Here is a 22,760-nt window from a genome sequence, read left to right on the forward strand (position 1 = left end):
TTAACTAAAGAGGTAAAAGACCTCTACTCAGAAAACTACAAGACACTGAAAAAAGAGATAGAGGAAGACATAAAAAGATGGAAGAACATACCATGTTCATGGATTGGTAGAATCAGCATCATTAAAATGTCCATACTACCCAAAGCAATCTATAAATTCAACGCACTCTCCATTAAAATACCAACAGCATATTTCACAGACCTAGAACGAACTCTCCAAAAATTCATCTGAAATAAAAAAAGACCCCAAATAGCTGCAGCGATTCTGAGAAAGAAGAACAAAGTAGGTGGGATCTCAATACCAGATATCAAGCTTTATTACAAAGCCACTGTTCTCAAAACTGCCTGGTACTGGCACAAGAACAGACATATAGATCAATGGAATAGAATAGAGAACCCAGAAATCGACCCAAACCACTATGCTCAATTAATATTTGACAAAGGAGGCGAGAACACACAATGGAGTCAAGACAGTCTCTTCAATAAATGGTGTTGGGAAAATTGGACAGATACATGCAAAAAAATGAAACTAGACCACCAACTTACACCATACACAAAAATAAACTCAAAATGGATAAAGGACTTAAATGTAAGACGGGAAACCATAAAAATACTAGAGGAATCCAAAGGCAACAAAATCTCAGACATATGCCGAAGCAATTTCTTCACCGTTACAGCTCCTAGGGCAGCAGTTCTCAACCTGTGGGTCGCGACCCCTTTGGGCGTCAAACGACCCTTTCACAGGGGTCGCCTAAGACCATCGGAAAACACATATATAGTTACATATTGTTTTTGTGATTAATCACTATGCTTTAATTATGTTCAATTTGTAACAATGAAAACACATCCTGCATATCAGATATTTACATCATGATTCATAACAGTAGCAAAATTACAGTTATGAAGTAGCAATGAAAATAATTTTATGATTGGGGTCACCACAACATGAGGAACTGTATTAAAGGGTCGTGGCATTAGGAAGGTTGAGAACCACTGTCTTAGGGCATTGGAAACTAAAGAGAAAATAAACAAATGGAACTACATCAAAATAAAAGCTTCTGCACAGCAAAAGAAACCATCAACAAAACAAGAAAGCCCACTGCATGGGAGAACATATTTGCCAATGTTACCACCGATAAGGGTTTAATCTCCAACATTTATAGGGAACTCATACAACTTAACAAAAGGAAGATAAAAAATCCTATCAAAAAATGGGCAAAGGACCTAAATAGACACTTTTCAAAAGAGGACATTCAGAAAAACAGGAGACATATGAAAACATGCTCAAAGTCACTAATCATCGGAGAGATGCAAATCAAAACAACAATGAGGTACCATCTCACACCTGTCAGAATGGCTATCATCAGCAATTCAACAAACGACAAGTGCTGGAGAGGATGCAGAGAAAAAGGAACACTCGTGCACTGCTGGTGGGCATGCAGACTGGTGCAGCCACGATGGAAGACAGTATGGAGTTTCCTCAAAAAGTTAAAAATGCAACTCCCATTTGAACCAGTGATCCCACTTCTAGGAATATATCCCAAGAAACCAGAAACACCAATCAGAAAGTATATATGCACCCCTATGTTCATAAGAGCACAATTCACCATAGCTAAGATTTGGAAACAGCCTAAGTGCCCATCAGTAGATGAATGGATTAGAAAACTGTGGTACATCTACACGATGGAATACTATGCTGCTGTAAAAAAGAAGGAACTCCTACCATTTGCAACATCATGGATGGAACTGGAGAGCATTATGCTAAGTGAAACAAGCCAGTCAATGAAGGAAAAATACCACATGATCTCACTCATTCATGGATAATAAAGACCATTACAAACTTTTGAACAATAATAGATACAGAGGCAGAGCTGCCTCAAACTGATTGTCAAACTGCAGTGGGAAGGCCAGAGAGAGTTGGGGGGCAGGAGGGAGGGGAGTAAGAGATCAACCGAAGGACTTGTATGCATGCATATAAGCATAACTAATGGACATAAGACACTGGGGGGTAAGGGAGGGTAGGGGTTTGTCAAGGGTGGGGGGGAAAAAAGGACACTTATGTAATACCCTTTGTAATACTTTAAGCGAAAAATAAAAAAATAAAAATAAAAAAAAAATACACACACTTAAAAAAAAAATAAAAAAAAAATAAAATAAAAGTACATAGTATGCAAAAAATAAAAAAATAAAAAAATAAACTGATGAACAAAAATAGATACAGAGCAGCATCGAACAGACTGTCAAACTACACGGGGAAGGCCAGGGAGGGTTGGGGGGCGCACGGGGGGGGGGGGGGGGGGGTGGTGTAGTAAGAGATCAACTGAAGGACTTGTATGCATGCATATAAGCATAACCAATGGACACAAGACACTGGGGGGTAGGGGAAACTGGGGGAAGGTCAAGGGGAAAAAAAGGAGACATATGTAATAGTCTTTGTAATACTTTAATAAAACAAAATTTTAAAAATTAAAAAGTAAAAATAAAATAAAAACAAATAATAATAATAATATCTTGCAGTGCTGAAACAAAGGCATGACCATAGCCTGCTACAGTGTGTAGCACACAAGACTGAATGAAAATGTAGTTACTATATTAGTTGACTCATTCTGACTCACAGAAAGATTAAAAGGTATAGAACCTGCTTCTTTTCCTACAAAACACAAATGGAAAAAAAATCTGCTACTTTCTACATGATTTCTGTCCTGTATGAATAAATGTGTGAAGGAATAAATGTATCATTTAAAATTCTTCTCCACAATTATTCAGACAATATTAATGAAAAAGAAACAGTTACCTACCCTACACCTTTTTTTATTCATTTTTCTTTGCATGATGACAATGCTTTATTATTTACGTGTTTCATTCAAGATATGAGACAAAGAAAAATTTAAGCTAAACATTTTTCAAAGATGCAATTTATTATAAAGCAGCTTTTGGTACTATTTATTCTGGACCACTTGTTTTGAGATGTGCTGTTTTCTAGAGAACTGTCATTGTTTACCAGGTAAGATTTTAAAACTGTATACAAAGCCTACCCTCCACCCCCTGCCCAAACTTTATTAAAATATAATGGACATATGGCATTGTGTAAGTTTAAGGTGTACAACAGGGGTGGGAAACATCTGGCCTATAGGCCATACAAGGCCTGCGAAGTCATTTAGTGTGGCCCTGCCAAGGCATTAGGGGTTTGTTGATTAACCATTAACTGCCACGCGTCCAAAAATGAAAACCGTCCCCACACACCACAATATTTTGAATTTAATTTAAAAAATCAGAGTCCCGAGACAAAGGAAGTGCCGAGCCGCCTCGCGCCACCCTAGGACTTTGAATATGTCGGGGATCGCCCTCAGCAGACTCGCCCAGGAGAGGAAAGCTTGAAGAAAAGACCACCCATTTGGTTTTGTAGCTGTCCCAACAAAAAACCTCGATGGCAGGATGAACCTCATGAACTGGGAGTGTGCCATTCCAGGGGGAAAAGGGACCCCTTGGGAAGGAGGCTTGTTTAAACTACGCATGCTCTTCAAAGATGACTATCCATCCTCACCTCCGAAATGCAAATTTGAACCACCATTATTTCACCCGAACGTGTACCCTTCGGGCACTGTGTGCTTGTCCATCCTCGAGAAAGACAAGGACTGGAGGCCAGCCATCACAATTAAGCAGATCTTATTAAGAATACAGGAACTTCCAAATGAACCAAATATTCAAGATCCAGCTCAAGCAGAGGCCTACACAATTTACTGCCAAAACAGAGTGGAATATGAGAAAAGGGTTCGAGCACAAGCCAAAAAGTTTGCACCCTCATAAGCAACGACCTGCGGCAACATCAAAAGGAAGGGATTGGTTTGGCAAGAATTTGTTTACAACATTCGCAGATCAAGCGTTGCTCTATACAATAACTAGTCACCTAGGGGAGGTGGGCGGGTGCCATTTTCCATTTCCGCCACTGGTACACAGTTCTCCACTTGCTGAATTGCCCAGTTTTTCATACAGGGTCTCTTCCTTCAGACTTTTGTATTTTGATCGTTATGTAAAACTTCCTTTTATTTTAATATTGATGTCAGTATTTCAACTGCTGTAAAATGATAAACTTTTATACTTCAAAAAAATCAATTTGCAATGAATATTATAAAAATAAATATATTACTCACAATTGGGGTGTTCTGGAATATTTTCAGCTGAAAATTCTCACGAAATATGATTTTAAAGTTGGTCTATAGACGCTTATGGTGTACAATGCGTTAAATGTTTGGCCAAATATAGCAAGCTAATTTTTAAGTTGATAATTTTGTATGGTCTGAGAATGATGTTAGAAATATCCAAATGGCCCTTGGCAGTACAAAGGCTCCCCACCCCTGGTGTATACATGTCAATTTGCCACACTGATATATTTGCAAAATGATCACCACCACAGCATTAGCTAATACCTAAATCATTACATCACAGAATTAACATTTCTTCTTTGTGGTGAGTACATTTAAGATCTACTCTCCTAGCAACTTCTAAGCAAATAAAACAGTATTATTAATATAATCACTATGCTGTACATTAGAGAAGGGACAAGCAAAACAGGGAAAGTAGATCTAGACATTCTATATTTTAGAAAATTAAACCTACAAGAACCTAACACAACCCACACAAATTTTGAACAAATTTTGGTAAATCCTGGTCATTGGGATTATATAGGCACTAAAAGAAAATTTTCCCAGTGCTGTGCACTGAACTCTAATAATTAAAGAGTAATGAGCAAAATTATGATTAAGTACTTCAATTTTATTTTGCTATCATTTGAATTAATTGCCTATTAATCCTAATTTCCCTCTATATAAAATAACTTTTCATAATTTCACAAAGTCACAGTGACCAAGTATCAGATTTGCACCTTTGAGACAATTTTCCCCATTATAAAGATTGATGGCAGAGCCATTAAACCTAGTTTCAAAGTTTAGTGAGCTTCAGTGAAACCTGGAGAATTATAATGCAGATGCGCAGGCCTGTCTCACAGAAATCCTACTCCCTAGGCTAGGTATCTGGGTTTTAAACAAGTGCCCATGGGTTTTTCATAAAACAGAACATTTTTTAGGAGGAATTTTATTGTTTAGAAGATTTGAAATGCATTTTTTAACCTAAAAGCAAAACAGGTATCAAGCTCTTTACTCAGAGTAGCTGCTGAAAGCCTATTAAAAGAAATCATGACAGAAAACTTCCCCTACCTGATGAAAGAAATAGACTTACAAGTCCAGGAAGCACAGAGAACCCCAAATAAGAGGAATCCAAAGAGGACCACACCAAGACACATCATAATTAAAATGCCAAGGGCAAAAGACAAAAGAGAGAATATTAAAAGCAGCAAGAGAAAAACAGTTAGTTACGTACAAGGGAGTACCCATACAACTGTCAGCTGATTTCTCAACAGAAACTATGCAGGCCAGAAGGGAGTGGCAAGAAATATTCAAAGTGATGAAAAGCAAGAACTTACAACCAAGATTACTCTACCCAGCAAAGCTATCATTCAGAATTGAAGATCAGATAAAGAGCTTCACAGACAAGAAAAAGCTAAAGGAGTTCATCACCACCAAACCAGGATTATATGAAATGCTGAAGGATATTCTTTAAGAAGAGGAAGAAGAAGAAAAAGGTAAAGATAAAAATTATGAACAACAAAGTGACAACAAATAAATATCTATCAACAAGTGAATCTAAAAATTAAGACAGAATAAACTGGTGAATATAATAGAAGCAGGGGCATAGAAAGGGAGTGGACTGCCAATTCTCAGGGGGAAGAGGGCGTGGGAGGTGCAGGAAGAGATTGGACAAAAATCGTACACCTATGGATGAGGACAGTGGCGGGGGGTAAGGGCATGGGGTGGGGTGGAAACCAGGTGGAAGGGAGCTATGAGGGGGAAAAGAGGAACATCTGTAATAATCTGAACAATAAAGATTTATTTTTAAAAAAACAATATAGGCTGACTAAATCACAATCAAATTTCAGAGCCATGGAAGAGGTCATGCAACTGACCACACACAACCCCTCAATTTGAACAATGCACCTGACAATACCTGTGGGATTTGGATGTTACAATTCTGGATTATTCAATATACTTTTTACAGTTACAACATAAAATAGGCCCTTTAATCTAGAAAGCTCATTCAAAAATTTTTAATTGATCATGTATATTTTTAAGTATTTCTGGACAAATAAAATAAGTTATTTCAGTCTGTAGTACATTATACTCTCTAATACTTTTCTATTTGGAAACTGAATTTAATCTGCATCATAGACAATTATCTAAAAATGTATTTCACTTAATAATATTTAAAACATTTTCCCAGTTTAAACGATTTTTTAACTTGTGTAGGAAATATAAAAGATTCTAGAAAACATATTCATCATCAAATTTGTACACAAAAAAATCTAAAACACTATTTATTAAATAACTTATGAATTTAATATGCAACAATTTTAGAAGATCAATTTGCCTTATCCTTAGTTTTTGTGTGTGATCTAATAGTTAATTGTGTTATAGAAGAGTATATTACTTTCAGTTACTGAGTAACAAATTACCCCAAAGATCTAACAAGAATATCAACCACCTTAACCTAATTCATCTTTATAGAACACTGCATCCAACAATTGCAGGATATACATTATTTTCAACTATATATGGAACATCAGCCAAAAATGTAATCTATGGGGCATACAATAAGTCTCAATACTTTTCAGAAGATTTTTATAATCATACTGTTGCACATCTTCATCTTAGTATTTTATCTACCCACCATGCAGACTCTATTTAAGTGTGTATATTGACTGGAGGTGCAGGGAAGAAGGGTGAGGAAGCATAATCTGTACTTTGTAAACCTACAAAGCATTACTGCATGCTGCTGAACGTAATGAGTCCATTTAGCTCATTGTTCTCAGAAGCACTGGTCACAGTCCCACCAACCTTATTCATACAACCACCCAACATCCACAGTAGGTTATTCCAAGCAATACAGCAGAGCTAAACATACCTCAGAGGCAACCGTATACACTGGTTCTCATTCCCTCTATTGAAAGGCAAAAAGTCAAAACAAAAAGTATGAATGTGTCTATATCTCAAGATAAAGAAAGGTCAGAAAATAAAGGCCACTCAAATACCAACAGTGATGAGCTCTGAGTAACAATGGGATTACAGGTGATTATTTCCTTCTTTACATTTTATTTTTCCTGATAAGGAGCTATTTTATTTTTATAGAAGAAAAAAATACAAGAAAGGAATGAGGGAAGAGAGGGGAGGGGGAAAAAAAGAAAGGGAAGGGGAAGAGGAAGAAAAGAAAAGAAAAGAAAAAATAAAAACAGAGAGACAAAGAAAGAACTAACAAATAGGAAAAGGAAGGGAAAAGAGGAAAATAATGAAAGATCAACACAACATTAGTTCATCTCTTATTATGTCTGGGGAAGGGTACCTGTTTAAAACCTCCATAAATCTCTGTAGTTGCCTTAAGCTTTGGAGCTGAACCGCACAATAAATTGACTATAATTTAAGTCTTAATGTGGAATGCAGGCAAAGAATTTGGGAGTCACCTATTCGAGGGCTCACTGGAAAGCCCAAAAGAGATAAATGACAGAAAATCACAAATGGGCAGGAAAGCATTTCTGACACTATGTGCTCCTGGCCCACAGAAACAACAGAATCAGATATCCCTCGATGTACATAGTATTTGGTACCTGAAATTTTTCATTTTTCTTAAGATTTCAAGAAAACATATAAGACACCCGCCATTTCTGAGGCAGGAACCATGTTAATGTAGGAGTAAACAAGACATAACAGCTGTGGTTACCCAGCTCACAGCCAAGCAAAGAGGGGGATGGAGGATGAGGCAAAGGACCAGTAATAAGAGAGAGCTCTCAGCAGGACCAGGGCCCAGACAATTTTACCATCAACACCAGAACATATCCTCGCTGGTTTTATCTAACTTGTGCTATTACATGGCCATGATGACACAACTGTGTATGCACTGAGCCTTTCTATAATTTGTTATAAGTAAACTCCAAAGCCTATTCAAGTCACATCACCTCATTACAATAAAGAATTTGCTGATGCACAGCCTGCGTGGCTCAGTGGTAGAGGGTCAACCTATGAACCAGAAAGTCACAGTTCAATTCCCTGTAAAGGCACATAACCAGGCTCAACCCCCATTGGGGGGTATACAGGAGGCAGCCAATCAATGATTCTTTCTCATCAATGTTTCTATCTCTCTCCCTCTCCCTTCCTCTCTGAAATCAATAAAATACTTTTTAAAAAATTGCTGACTTTTATATGCAGAGACAAATATCCTCTCACAAAGTCTTAAAATGTTGAGTCATTATTCCTCTCTTGCTTCCCCCTCCTTCCCTTAGAGTGCAGTCAAAAGGGTGAGTACAAGCAAACGATGAAGGGCCTGTGGGTGGCCACATTCAACATGCCAAAATCAAAGTCTTCATTAAAAACAGCATTCCAGTAAAAGCACCCAAGTAACATGAAGGAAAAGATGGCTTTCTGAGAGCCCAGGACACAAGGCAGATGCCAGGGATGCACACTGGTTTTGTAGCCAGGTAGTGCATCACACAGGCCAGCTATTGGGGCTGAGCCAAAATGGGGATCAGAACTCAGAAACCTGCGTACCGCACACTGAAACACATAATGATCACAATGAGGGACTTGAGTGGTCAGGAAAGATGCTATGTTTGGTTAAAATAGCGGGGGCGGGGGGCGGGGGGGAGAGTTGGATGGGGAAAAACACCTTTTAAAGATCTATCCATTTAAAAAGTTGCAATTTTAAAATTCCAAAGCTTAGTACTGCATCCCAGGTATTAAGGAAAGCATTATACCTTAGGATTCAGGGTAGTGAAAATTCACAATACTTAAATAACAAACATCCCAAAGTGAGTGGCTCAAATGTTCTTTAAAATATGTGTGTCTAAAACAGGAAGGAAAGTATTCCCACCTACCCACTCCCTCCCCAGTCTTCATAACAGGCACTCAGAGCAGCTTCCCTGGACTTGAACTCACTCTGTCTTTATCATCTGCTACATCACAGAGGATATCATCAAGATCCAGTATTCCTCCATCTCCATGTTCCAGTCGATGCACCTGTATCCAGTAGCTTGGATCCTGTACAAATAACACAAATATCAAATGCATCAAGTTAGCATCACAAAAAGGAAATGCAACAATTTTAACTGCAAGAACTTCCTGTTATAAAAAAAAAAAACATATTCTAATAAACAAGCAACATATAGTGTATGTCTGAAACACTAATGTCACAGCATATTTGAATAAAAAGAGGTGGCATACCCTGGTTGCCCAAAGTACTTCCTAATAACAGGCCTGAATACACTGGAATAATATGGAAGACTATAAGTGAGCAAGCTCAGACCAATGTGTGTGGTTTGTGCCTATTTTTGGAAGGGAAAAATTACATACACGTGTATATGTGCATATAAAAATGACCAACAAAAGTCCTGGCCAGTGTGGTTGGAGCACTCGTTGGTTGGAGCATTGTCCTGTACACTGAAAGACTGAGGTTTTGATTCTCGGTCAGGGCACATACCTAGGTTATGGGTTCGGGGAGCATAACCAATAGATGTTTCTCTTTCAAATCAATGTTTCTTCCTCTCCCTGTCCCTGTCTCTCCCTCCCTCTTCCTCTCTCCCTAAAATCAATAAACATATCCTCATGTGAGGATTAAAAAAATGTCCAAAAAAAAAAAAAAATACACACCAAAATTTCCAGTGGTAATCTCTGAAAAGTGGAATTGGAAGTAAAAAATTTCATTTTAAATCTTATACACTTCTACACAGGATATGTATTGTGTGTATACATATCTACATACATATACTGTAACAAAAAAACATGTTTTGAAATTATTTACAGAACATAATTCTTTGGTTTTGGGGTTTGTATATTTTTTAATCCTCACCCGGGGATATGTTTATTGACTAGAGAGAGAGGACGGGGAGGAGATAAAGAGGTAGGGAGGGAAGGAAAAAAAAAAGAGAAACATCAATGTGAAAGAGAAGCATCAACAGGTTGCCTCCCACATGCACCCCAATCAGGGATAGAACCCACAACCTAGGTATGTGCCCTTGAACCTGCAACTTTTTTGGTGTATGGGACAATGCTCCAACCAACTGAGCTCCCCCAAGCCAGGGCATAGTTATTTGTTTTTAGAGTTCCACAATCATTCTCATTTGTATACTCAAATAAAAATGTACTAAATTGTTATCTTTTGCCTTTAACTACTGAATTATCCACAACATGGAATTACTAATAAAAAGTTCAATTCAAGTTAACAGTCCATTTTTCCAATTTAAAATGATGTTAAGTACTATTCTTTCTTAAAGGAAAGGCTGGGAGGGAAAAGGCAAAAGATTAATCATAGTTATATACACATTCCTAGACCCCACCCCAGATCTCCTTGCTCAGACAGACCTTCCAGGGTTGAGGCCAGGGAATCCATATCCTTAAGAAGCATTCCAAGAGAATCTCTAACAAAGCTATGCCTAAGAGTTAGTAAAATGGAACAGTTGTAAAAACTGTATAATTACCAATCCTCTTCATTTTTTTAACCAGTACAGAAAGCAGCTCAGACCCTAATTCTCAAAGTTACTAAACATAAAAACCACCATGCAGATAACCTATACTTACTCTGCTCCCGGATCTGGACTTCCTTAAAAGGAGATTCAGTGCTCAAATCAACTGTTCATCCAAAACACAGACTAAGTTTATAAAACACACATGCAACACACCACATGCCACACATACACACACATACCTTGGCATCCCCTGAATTCACGGAGCCTCTACATGATCCCCTGATTCCAATGTCATCCAGACAGCCCTTAGGAAACCTGCTGTGTGAGTCTGAGATGCTCCAGAATTTGTCATTTCTAGATTCGTTGAACCATCAAAGAACAAAGGCCCAAACGAACTATACTCTACTCTTCTATACCAAACTCGAGGCCCGGTGCACAAAATTCATGCACTGGGGGTAGGGGTTGTCCCTCAGCCCAGCCTGTACCCTCTCCAATCTGGGACCCCTCGGGGGACATCCCTCTCACAATCTAGTACTGCTGGCTCCTAACCACTCGCCTATCTGGCTGCCTGATTGCGCTAACCACTCTGCCTGACAGCCTGACAGCCCCCTAACCGCGCCCCTGCTGGCCTGATTGACACCTAACTGCTCCCCTGCCAGCACGATCACCCCCAACTGCCCTCCCCTGCAGGCCTGGTCACCCCTAACTGCCTTCCCATGCAGGCCATCTTGTGACACTGTGGGGGTGGCCATCTTGTGATGACATGGGGTGACCATCTTGTCGCGCAAGGGCATGAGGGTCAATTTGCATATTACCTCTTTATTATATAGGACTAGAGACCCGGTACATGAAAATTCATGCACTGGAGGGGGGGGCGGGGGGGGGGGGGGGGCGGCGGGGAGTCCCTCAGTCCGGCCTGCCCCCTCTCACAGTCCGGGAGCCCTCAGGGTAGGGAGGTGACCCAGCGATCAGGGGAGGGCGACGCCCCCATCACACCTCTGCTTCTGCCACTGCTGGCAGCACAAGCCTCGGCCGGCCCTGGTTACCTGAGTCTCGGGCTGGCCCTGGGCGGCTGGGGGGCTGGGGGACTGGGGAACTCTGGAGGCAGGCGCACGGAGTGGCTGGGCCCGCCTGGGAGTGGGCCCAGCCTTGCCGTGCGCCTGCCACCCTGTCAGGGCTGAGGGGACTGGGGGCAGCCATCTTTGAGGGCGTGGTAGTCAATTAGCATATTCCCTCCTTCTTGGCTGTGGGCACTGCCATCTTTGAGGGTGTGGCAGTCAATTAGCATATTCCCTCCTTATGGGCTGTGGTTGCTGCCATCTTTGCAGTCTGCTGCTCAGTCGTTTGGTCGTCCGTCACTAACCCCTCTGCCAGCCTGGTTGCCCCATGCAGCCTGTTCGGTCATCCATTCGGTTGCGGTGGTCCCTTAGGCTTTTATATATATAGATGGTATTACCTCTGCAGGGGAAATTAATATCCTGGGGGTCCTCAAAGAAAAGGTGTCTCCTAATCATCATTCCCTAGTCTCTTTAAAACAGCAGTCACCAACCGGTGGTCCGTGGCACTGGTGGTCCGTGAGGTCCAAAAGGTTGCCGACCACTGGTTTAAGGAAACCTTTGGAGCAGCGGTCGCCAACCAGTGGTCCGCAAGGTCCGAATGGTTGGTGACCACTGTCTTAAAACATCCATCCTGGCCTCTTTTCCCTCAAGCAAGCTGTGGATTACCTAATCAACTAATAGTAACTTTCATTTCTGAAACACTTTTATACCCACAGAAGCAGACTGAACTATAAAATGGGGTTTAAAAAAAAGAAAAACTTTAAGCTTCCTCATCCTCCTCACTCTCTCCATGAGAGAATAACCTATAGCCTTTATTTAAAATTTGAAACTTCTCTTTTGAAATAAATTTCCACCTAAAGATTTTTTCAACCTCTGAACTATATATATATATATAATTTCAGAACTTGCTCCAGACTTTTCCCCATCACTTTACCTTTCACAGCCGGTATTAAGCCCTGCATAACTGTACCCTCTCCACCACACCGAGTGCCAAGAGCCCCACTTGAACCTCCAAGCTAACCCTTCCCATCCATCAAGACTACTCAGTCATCTCCCTCTTCAAGAGCTCTGCCTGACTAGAAAACCTCAAGCCAGGTTAGAAGTCTATCTCTGACTTCATTATATGGAAAATAGTACTCAAATGTCAACTCTGAGCCATTAAAAGCCGCTAATATTTTATTTTTACACATGCTAAACTAACAGTACAAAGCCTTCTGTCGACACTGCTTTACAATCTAGTTACTATACCAATTTTCTGATCCTCTTGACAGCAAATTTTTTAAAGATTTCTGGTCACAGATTCTTCTCCCAAAACCTCATGCCAATCAGGCTCCCTCCCCACCACATTCCCAAAACTGTCCATCAAGGTCACCAAAAGCCCCCCATGTTGCTTAAGCAATGTTCCTCACATGAGACATCTTCCTGATCTATCACAGAATTTGGTACTACTGACCACTTCCTCCTCCTTGAAACACTCTATAAATCTGGCTTACAGTCCTTCAACTATCTGATCAAGGATTGTCTAATTCAAGATTTAGTTGTTGAGGGGACCAAATAGCCATGACAACACCATGCCAACGCATATTATCAGGCTATCATTTACTAAATGCCACTTCATAATACACACTGAATAGATTAAAATGACTATTTGGAGAGAAGGAACCAAAAGGGAATCATCAATAATCCCAGCAGAACATACTACATAGACAAAAGTCAGAGTTGAGCAGGCCATATAAAAATGACCTCCTCCCACAAGAGTATAAAAACCAGAAAGGCTTTTTTGCCACTGAGAAATACACTCCTTGGAACAACAGTCTCTTAGGAGATTTTAATTGGAAGCTTTCATTAAGACAATTTTCTCTCAAATGACAAAGGACTTGCTGTATTTTCAAGGACATAGTCAAGTACCCATCAGAAGAAAACTCTTCTCCATGTTACAGCATACTCGTTGATTGCACTCTGTGGTAGTTTACACTGAAAAGTTTAAAATAATAATAGCACAATCATTGCTGTTTTGAAACTTAGCAGTGTAACTGAACAAAAAAATGTAGCGCCACTTTTGAAAATACCAAAAACACTAATTCTACAATCAGTATACTTGTCATTGGGTTAAAAAACAAACATGACACAACACTCAATAAAAAATATTATGTTACTCACTTAGGATGTGTACATATATAATAACCAAAGATTTGAACACTAACAATAATTTTACATTATGATGAGCAAAAAATCTATCACACAGGAGCAACAAACAAGAAAAGAAGTTCATCCCTCAAGCAGGTAGAGAGAAGTCTACCAAGAAGTAAATGTCCGAGTCAGTCAAGGTTCCCCAAAGATGGGTCATAGCCCATAGAGGGTATCTGGAGACAAAATCACTGAGTACACTCTTCCTCACCCAGATAGAGAACCAGGGTTGAGAAAGGGTAGAGGGAAGATTTCTAAAACCTGCTGAAAAGGAAAGCATGGGTGATTTGATTAGCTGCAAGTTGTAAGGATAATGATGTCTAGTTTATTGCAGGATATCCACTCTATTGCAGGAGACAAGAGAAAACAGTACAGAAAAAGTCCTAATGAAAGATGACTCCTAGCTCACCATCAAGAAAGCTCTCATACTCCATCAAGAGAATCCTCACATTATGCAACAAGATAATGAGCTTTGATGAGTTGTGACCTGATCATACAAAAGCTCTGCATACTTTACGCCCAAGCAAGTTTCAAGAAAAGTATCTTCAATTAGAAACAGTGCCCTACTCTTGCATTACCATGGCATACAGCAATGATCTATAGCAGTGATGGCGAACCTTTTGAGCTCGGCGTGTCAGCATTTTGAAAAACCCTAACTTAACTCTGGTGCTGTGTCACATATAGAAATTTTTTGATATTTGCAACCATAGTAAAACAAAGATTTATATTTTTGATATTTATTTTATATATTTAAATGCCATTTAACAAAGAAAAATAAACCAAAAAAATGAGTTCACGTGTCACCTCTGACACGCATGTCATAGGTTCGCCATCACTGATCTACAGCCTTACCAATTTTCAAGTGAAAATATATGTGTAAACTAAGACCAGAAAAGATAATTGAAAATCCATGCCAATCAAAAACCTGAGTATTGCCCTAACTGGTTTGGCTCAGTGGATAGAGTGTCGGCCTGCGGACTGAAGGGTCCCAGGTTCGATTCCGGTCAAGGGCATGTACCTTGGTTGCGGGCACATCCTCAGTAGGGGGTGTGCAGGAGGCAGCTGATCGATGTTTCTCTCTCATCGATGTTCCTAACTCTCTATCCCTCTCCCTTCCTCTCTGTAAAAAATCAATAAAATATTAAATTAAAAAAACACACCTGAGTATTAACTATGTGCAAAGCACTGACTGAGCTAAAGCAGCAATCAATACTTACTATGAGACATTAAAATTTAACAGATGACACATAAGTAGTTTAAAAGAGGTAGACCATGTGTCATTAAGAAAAAGACATTAAAATGCTGTGTGAATTCAGAAAAAGGGGAGATTATTTTCACTTGGAAAGATACAGGGCCCAGCCCACTGTGGCTCAGTGGTTGAGTGTTGACCCATGAACCCAGGAGGTTCTGGTTCAATTCCAGGTCAGGGCATAAGCTCAGGTTGTGGGCTCAGTCCCCAGTGGGGGCTGTGCAGGAGGCAGCCAATCAATGATTCTCTCTTATCATTGATGTTTCTCTCTCTCCCTCTCCCTTTCTCTCAGAAATCAATAAAAATATACTTTATTTAAAAAAGAAACAATATAAGCAATTTACACAGAAATATGAAGGTAAATATGGAAAGAATCAGGCACAAGAGTTGGGAAAGGTGACCTCTCAGGGTAGTGCTTTTTCCTAACTGACTATGCACATACATAATGGTTGGAAACAGTAAGAATGAAGAGGAACAGTTTGAAAATTCTTAAAATCATAGACATGCCACACAGTTTAAATTTCAGCATCTGTCAATCCTATTAGCCAGAGGATAATTATGTAGTGTAGACAAATTAAGTCATTGTTAATGAAATAACAAAAAACACTTCATTTTAAAAGTCAATAGAAGAGCACAATCAGTATGAAGGGTGCCTCATTCTAGATTCTCTTATTACTCTCCAATTTACTTGAACCCAAAACAAAACATTTTTAAAATATGTTCTGAAGTTCCTTTTTAAATAAATAATTGGCATTTCAATATAAACATAATGCATACAATTTTAACTTTGCCTACTTTGATCAATCTTCAAAAATGCCTATTTTTTAGTCAATTTTGTTGTAGCGAAACTGTTGAATGTTAAACATATTGGGGTGGTGGGTGCTTCTGAATAAAGGCAGAAAACACATATGGTCAGTAATCATGGCTGATGTTCAACAATAAAAAAAAATAACCTCAGAGAGGAAGGGAGAGGGAGAGAGAGATAGAAACATCAATGATGGGAGAGAATCATTGATTGGCTGCCTCCTGCATGCCCCCTACTGGGGATCGAGCCCGCAACCAGGCACATGCCCTTGCCGGGAATCAAACCCGGGACCCTTGCTTTATCCACTGAGCCAAACCAGCTAGGGCATGGCATTCTTTTTTATTACAGCTAGCATGAGAGCTCTCCTAGAATTCCACACTGGCCTAACAATGTGGAAAATCAGCCCATTATTGACCTCCAGATCTGCATTAACTTTCATAATATTGAGATCGCTTTCGTCAGGGATGCTTCTCAATATCCTGCACCACTCCAGGTAAATCAAGAGGTGGGTCTCAGATCACAGAGCTGGCCCTAGACAGAGCCAAGGCAAAAATGAGAACTATACTTACCAGTTATATTTGCTTTATGTTTTACAATTTTAAAAATGTGCACTATCTATTGTGGTGGGAGGATTTATAATCCCTATTTTCCGATGAGAGAACAGACTCTAGAGCAGTGGTTCTCAACCTGTGGGTCGAGACCCCTTTGGGGGTCGAACGACCCTTTCACAGGGGTTGCCTAAGACCACCGGAATACACATATATAATTACATATTGTTTTTGTGATTAATCACTATGCTTTATGTTCAATTTGTAACAATGAAAATACATCCTGCATATTAGATATTTACTTTATGATTCATAACAGTTGCAAAATTACAGTTATGAAGTAGCAACGAAAATAATTTTATGGTTGGGGGTCACCACAACATGAGAAACTGTATTAAAGGGTCATGGCATTAGGAAGGTTGAGAACCACTGCTCTAGAGTAAGTTGCTGAAAAGAGGATCACAGTTAATAAATGTTGTAATCCAGGACTCCAGCCTAAGTCTACAAGATTCATTACCCACCCTTTCTCAGACCGACATGGATGGTTTTACAATAGCGTCATAGCTGCTGGAGTTCTTGGTATAACCCCTCTTTATATTTTGCATAATGGGAGGTACAAAAAATACTTCTTTTAATAATGAAGGTGTTGACTTAAAAAATCAACTCACCCAAATATTATATTACATATTTTCATCTCATCCTTGATTTAAAGCAGTGGTTCTCAAGTGCGATTCCATTCCAGCATCAGTATCACCTGAGAACCAGTCAGAAATTCTAATGCTTGCCCTCCACCCTGGTCCTGCTGAATGAAAGATCTCCCAAGAAGGAGCTGAGCAATTGGTGTTTAAAACACCTTCTGGGTAGTCCTGATGGACACCAAAGTTTGAGAACTCAAAGTTTGTGATGGGAGGAGGTAGGATGAGGGGTTGTGGGGGGAGTGGATGCAGCACTGAAATACTTTGCATTTCTTATATGTATTATTAGGTACTGGAGGCCCAATGCACGACATTCGTGCACTCGGGAGAGGGGAGGGGGCGATGTCCCTCAGCCTGGCCTGCGCCCTTTCGCAGTCCAGGAGCCCTCAGGGGATGTCCGACTGACGGCATCAGTCAGTTGGACATCCTTAGTGCTGACGCAGAGACGGGCCAGCTGTCAGCCCAGTTTGTGGCTGAGCAGTGCTCCCCCTGTGAGAGTGCACTGACCACCAGAGGGCAGCTCCTGCATTGAGCTGTGCACATCATAGCGCCTGGTTGTTCTGCTGTTTGGTTGATTTGCATATTACCCTTTTATTATACAGGATTATATTTCAGATGATCAATTCATGGCTTTGGTGCTTTCACCCAACCTCTTAAATTAAACAGATATTAGTAATTACACCTTTAAAAATGGTGTAATCATTAACATCATGAACACATCTATATATCTAAAAGCCCAGGGACCGAACGGCAGAACAACTAGAACGACGGATCGACCAATCGCTATGACACGCACTGACCACCAGGGGGCAGACGCTCAACGCAGGAGCTGCCCCGTGGTGGTTATTGCACTCCCACAGTGGGAGCGCCGCTCAGCTGACAAGGATGAGTGGCGCACCCACAGCGGGAGCCGCCGCTCAGAGGGCAGGTCCACAGACACTCAGCTGACTGGAATGAGCAGCACTCCCACAACAGGCCATCCCCGCAGGCCACGCCCCCAACCAATGCACGAATCCGTGCACTGGGCCTCAAGTACATACATATATTTGTCTCCTATGATAACTGTATGGATAAATTTTTGTGTTGACTGTCACTTATAGTCTCTTTTTCAGAATTGTTTCAACTCCAAGAATTGCAAAAACCGCATCTCTAGACCAAAGCCCTCTCAACACGCCAGCCTTAAGTATCTACCTCTCAGTTCACATAACCTTGGGACTTGTTTTTAGAGCTTGCTGGGAAATTTTAATGCAATGAGTAAAAGGACATATGGGAATAACTGATGACTAAACAATGTTGTTTTTTCTTTAAAGTTGGTTTATTGAGATGCACATTACATACATAATAAGAAAAACTTATTTTGACAAATGTTGAACAATGTTTTTATCAAGCCCTATTTAATTCAAATTGATTGAACTTATTTTCCTTATCTTCCCCCTAAAACCAACCTCCTTTTTTCATTCCTACTGGCAACCCCACCTCCTCTAATTTAACCTGATCAAGTCATAAACCTAACTTCTGTATAGGAAATACAGGGGATAGAGAACAAGTTAAATGACACTACAAGGAAACAATCAGAGGACTCCAGAATGTGAGCCTTTTAAAAACACAACTTTACTAATCTCTATTTTTTTAAGTCTCCGGTATATGAGTGCAATGTATGATCCCAGAGTGTGTCCCTGCATCTGGAGGGAAATAATTGTGAAATAGGACAGTACTGGGACAGACAATTGAAGAAATCTGTCTTCTTAGGTGACAGAATTATATAAGTGGGACATTTCCTGCATGTGATCATTGTAGTGGTTATATTTTAAAAATTATTTTTAGAGGATGAATGCTGAAGTGTTTTGGTGGTTGAAAAGTATCACAATATCTGTAGTTCAATCTCAAATGGTTCATAAAAAATTAATATTACTAATATATATTTATGTGTGTACATATATATGTAAATAATTCAAATCTAGAAAAATTTTTTTAAATTGGTGAATCTAGATAAAGTGTTCAATCTTCTATTCTGTAGTTCAGAAATATTTCAAGAGAAAATGTTAAAATATAAGTCATTTAAAAAACAATAACTGGGGGACTGGTCTAGACGAGCAGGCGCCAATCTTTTGGACCTCACAGACCACCGGTGGTCCGCAGACCACCGGTTGGTGACTGCTGCTCCAAAGGTTTCCTTAAATCAGCGGTCGCCAACCTTTCAGACCTCACAGACCACCAGTTGGCGACCACTGGTCTAGATCAAAGAGCCTAAGGAGTCATAGCCAAATGCAAGGTAAGTCTTGATTTAATCCCTATTTTTAAAAAACAACAACACAAAAAACACTGTGAAAGACATCTTGGAAACACTTGGGGAAAATTTAATATGGATTCAGTGTTACATAACATGATAAATTTTTCTTAATATTCCTAGGTATGATCATTGTTTTGTGGATATGTAAGAGAATATCCTTATTCTTAGGGGATATATGCTGAAGTATTTTAATAAAGTGTCAGAATGTCTGCTACTTACTTTAAAATAGCATATACTGTGTTGTGTGTGTTTGTGTGTGTGTGTGTGTGTGTGTGTACACAAAAGTAGGTTTACAATTGTTTGTACTGAAAATAATAAAATTAATAATAATACAAGAATAAACTGTTTCACATAATCACAACTATAAACCTACTTTCGCCCACCACTGTGTGTGTGTATATATATATATGTATATGTGTGTGTGAATATACATGTACTAGTACATATAATTACATGTATATATGAATGAATAAATATCTATCATTCAGAGTGCAACCAGGAAAATACAGATCATCCCAACTATTTTAAGCAGAGGAAAATTAATATAAAGAATTGGTTATTATGATGTAAGACTTGAGACTCAAACAAAGATAGCAGTGGGGTGGGGTCAAGCCACAGATTAGCTGTAGAAAGAAGCTACCACCACCTCTTGGCTAAAGGAATAAAAAGAGGTGGCTCAGAACTCAGGGCTGGGGTGCTGTGGCAGAAGCTGGTTCTTCAGGTTAGTCACTGGAATTTGGAAAGAGACAGGACTAGCAGAGAGGGAGCAGAATCTGCTCCAGGATTATCTCATCGTGGGACTCCCATTTCCCATTCCACCTCCTCCTGGCCAAATCCAAGCCGAGGTCAACTAACACAGCTGCATTTTGTATGATTCTCTCGACCAATGTTTGAGGTTTTCATAACAAACTGGGAAAACAGATTAATTTTAAACAAATTTAATGACCTAACATTCATAAGAGTATAGTAAGCCAGCATTCTAGTGTCCTGCTCCTGAGCTGTAATATGTCATACACATGGCCCTGAGTGGTGTTACTCAGTGGTTAGACCATCAACCCACACACCAAAGGATCATGGGTTCAATTCCCAGTCAAATGCACGTACCTGGGTTGCAGGTTTGTTTCCTGCCCTGGTCGGGGTGCGTGCAGGAGACAACCAATAGATGTGTCTCTCTCGCTTCTCTCTTCCCCTCTCTCTCTCTTCCCTCCCCTCCCTTCCACTCACTCTAAAAATCAATGGAAAAAATATCCTCGGTTGAGGATTAACAAATTGTCTATCACACACATTTTGATTTGGACCCAAGGGGGCAGGGGGAGGTAAAGAAAGGTGGAATTTGGTACCATGCATGAAAATGCTTAAAAATGAACATACCCACCAACCCAGGAACTTAAGATGTGGGTATACCCAGTCAAGATGTTTAACCGGATGTTTTAATAAACAATAACAATAGGAAACCAGCTCTATATCCAACAATAATTGGTTGAGTACATCAAATCAATGGAACACTATACAGTATTTAAACGTGCACAGAACTATGAAAGATATCATCTTTAGTTTGAAGACAATGCTACCTACAGGTATGGACACACACTTGACAGTCACTGTTTATATTTTCTGATTTTCCATAATAAGTGAATATGTGTATTTTTTAAAGTTTATCATCTTAAATAAATAGTAAATACATGTCTTCCTTTCCCTTTCCTTCATCTTTTGTTCTCAATAAATGTGATTAACTTCTAACTTATCTACTACTTCTAGACGTTCATATCTTTTCCCACATCTAGATGTTGTATGGTCCTGCATTTTGCTGATACTTCCATATTCACAAAATACCCATTTCATTATGTCACTCTCCTGGGATATGAATCATTTTCAGTGACTCACTATATTCTAAAGGGCAAAATCCAACATCCTTGGCCAAGTACTCAACACTCTTCTTAATTTGCTTTTCCTGACTTTCCATGGTTCCCATCACGGTTCTTCTATCCTCCCATATAGCCCTCGATATTGCCTTAGCATATCTGGGTCTTCAAGTGTTCTATTTACTGAGATATCCCAAGCACCCAGATTAGTACCTGAGGCAGATTAGATGCTCAGTAAATAATGGCTCTGGCATTCATTAATCCTCATGGGGGTTTTTGTAGAATATATTCCACACATCGGGAACACTCTTATCCCTACAGTTCCAACTACCCAAATTGTATGTACTTTTCCAAATCTAGATCAAAACCACAACTTTCGTGAAATGTACTCCATCCCCAAAGTATTTATCTATACCACATATTTGTCAGCTAATAGCCTATGTCCAAAACATGTGTAATGTTTTGTTTCTCTCTAGATAAGTTCCCCCAAAGGCAGGGACCATCTTCTCTCTTTTTTAGCTTAGAATAAAAAACAAAGCAGCATATTGTATAAATAATGAGTGAAAAAGAAAACAGAAGTAGCAACCCTATTGAATAAAGGAAAAATGTGAACAAGAGCTTCTCAGAGAATATAATCAATAACACAAAAGTACCTCTGGCTGCCAAAAGAATGCATCCTCATCACTCCTTACCCTCTGACTCCGAGAGCCAGCTCAAGAAATGCTGTGTGATTATTCTAGCTGACATTCCATATAACATCTTATATGTGAGGAAAGAAGACAGCCAGATAGCTCTCTTTTACAATAAAAAGAACCCAAATTCCAGTATTAACACCTTCACTGTCACCAACCGAGGTTGAGTCTCCAGCATCACTGACCTGGAATGCCTGGCAGAAGTTTAAGCTTGGATAAACCCAGGAGAAAGAAGGCAAGACAAAAGATCACAATGGCCAACCCAGTTCTTCCTGCTCCAGTCCTAGTAGGAACATGCAAGGGCATAGAAATGCTGTTACCTGATGAGCCAGGGACAGTGAACAGAAAGCTTTGCTAAAGGAAGGGAAAATGTGAGGTAGTGCCTATGCAAAATATCCAAGTCAAAGGCCCTAAAAAACAAGGTGGACCTACAGGATATTCTACTAAGGAACTCAAAATCTCTACAAGCTCTATAATACCAGCATGAAAGTAGGCACCTGGCCCTGTACCCTCCTCCTGACCATTCCATCTCTGCACCCTTCTCTACAAAGGAAACAGTGGGGGCCACCAGTTACAGAACACTTTCTTCTCTTATATTCATAGGTGAGTGTGTTCACAAAAATCATGCCAGGTGAATGTTTTCAGCTCCATCTGCGGATGAGAAGACTAAAGAGCAGGAAATGTGTCTGAGATCATCACAAATGTAATTACAATTGAAGAAGAAAGGGAATTTCAGCTCAGGTACTACTCCAACTTCTAAAGTCATGCTATGTCCTTTCGATGCATTTCCTATTGCAGGAAGATCAAACAGCTT

At 39.7% G+C, this 22,760-nt stretch overlaps 1 protein-coding gene and 1 pseudogene across 23 annotated transcripts in view; one reads left to right on the top strand and one right to left on the bottom strand.

The window, feature by feature from the left end:
- PARD3 (par-3 family cell polarity regulator) overlaps nucleotides 1–22,760 on the bottom strand; it is a 798,768-nt gene that overhangs the window by 647,504 nt on the left and 128,504 nt on the right. For all 23 annotated transcript variants that reach the window (XM_070429321.1, XM_070429362.1, XM_070429354.1 and 20 more), the window contains exon 2: nucleotides 9,035–9,136. In XM_070429321.1, coding sequence (XP_070285422.1) covers nucleotides 9,035–9,136 — 102 coding nt within the window. The remainder of the gene's footprint in view (nucleotides 1–9,034; nucleotides 9,137–22,760) is intronic.
- LOC139004833 (SUMO-conjugating enzyme UBC9 pseudogene) lies at nucleotides 3,329–3,830 on the top strand (annotated as a pseudogene).

Source organism: Myotis yumanensis, unplaced genomic scaffold (genome assembly GCF_028538775.1).
Source record: "Myotis yumanensis isolate MYYU_CA2020_CCGP unplaced genomic scaffold, mMyoYum1.0.hap1 SCAF_1, whole genome shotgun sequence".
NCBI classification, from domain to species: Eukaryota; Metazoa; Chordata; class Mammalia; order Chiroptera; family Vespertilionidae; genus Myotis; species Myotis yumanensis.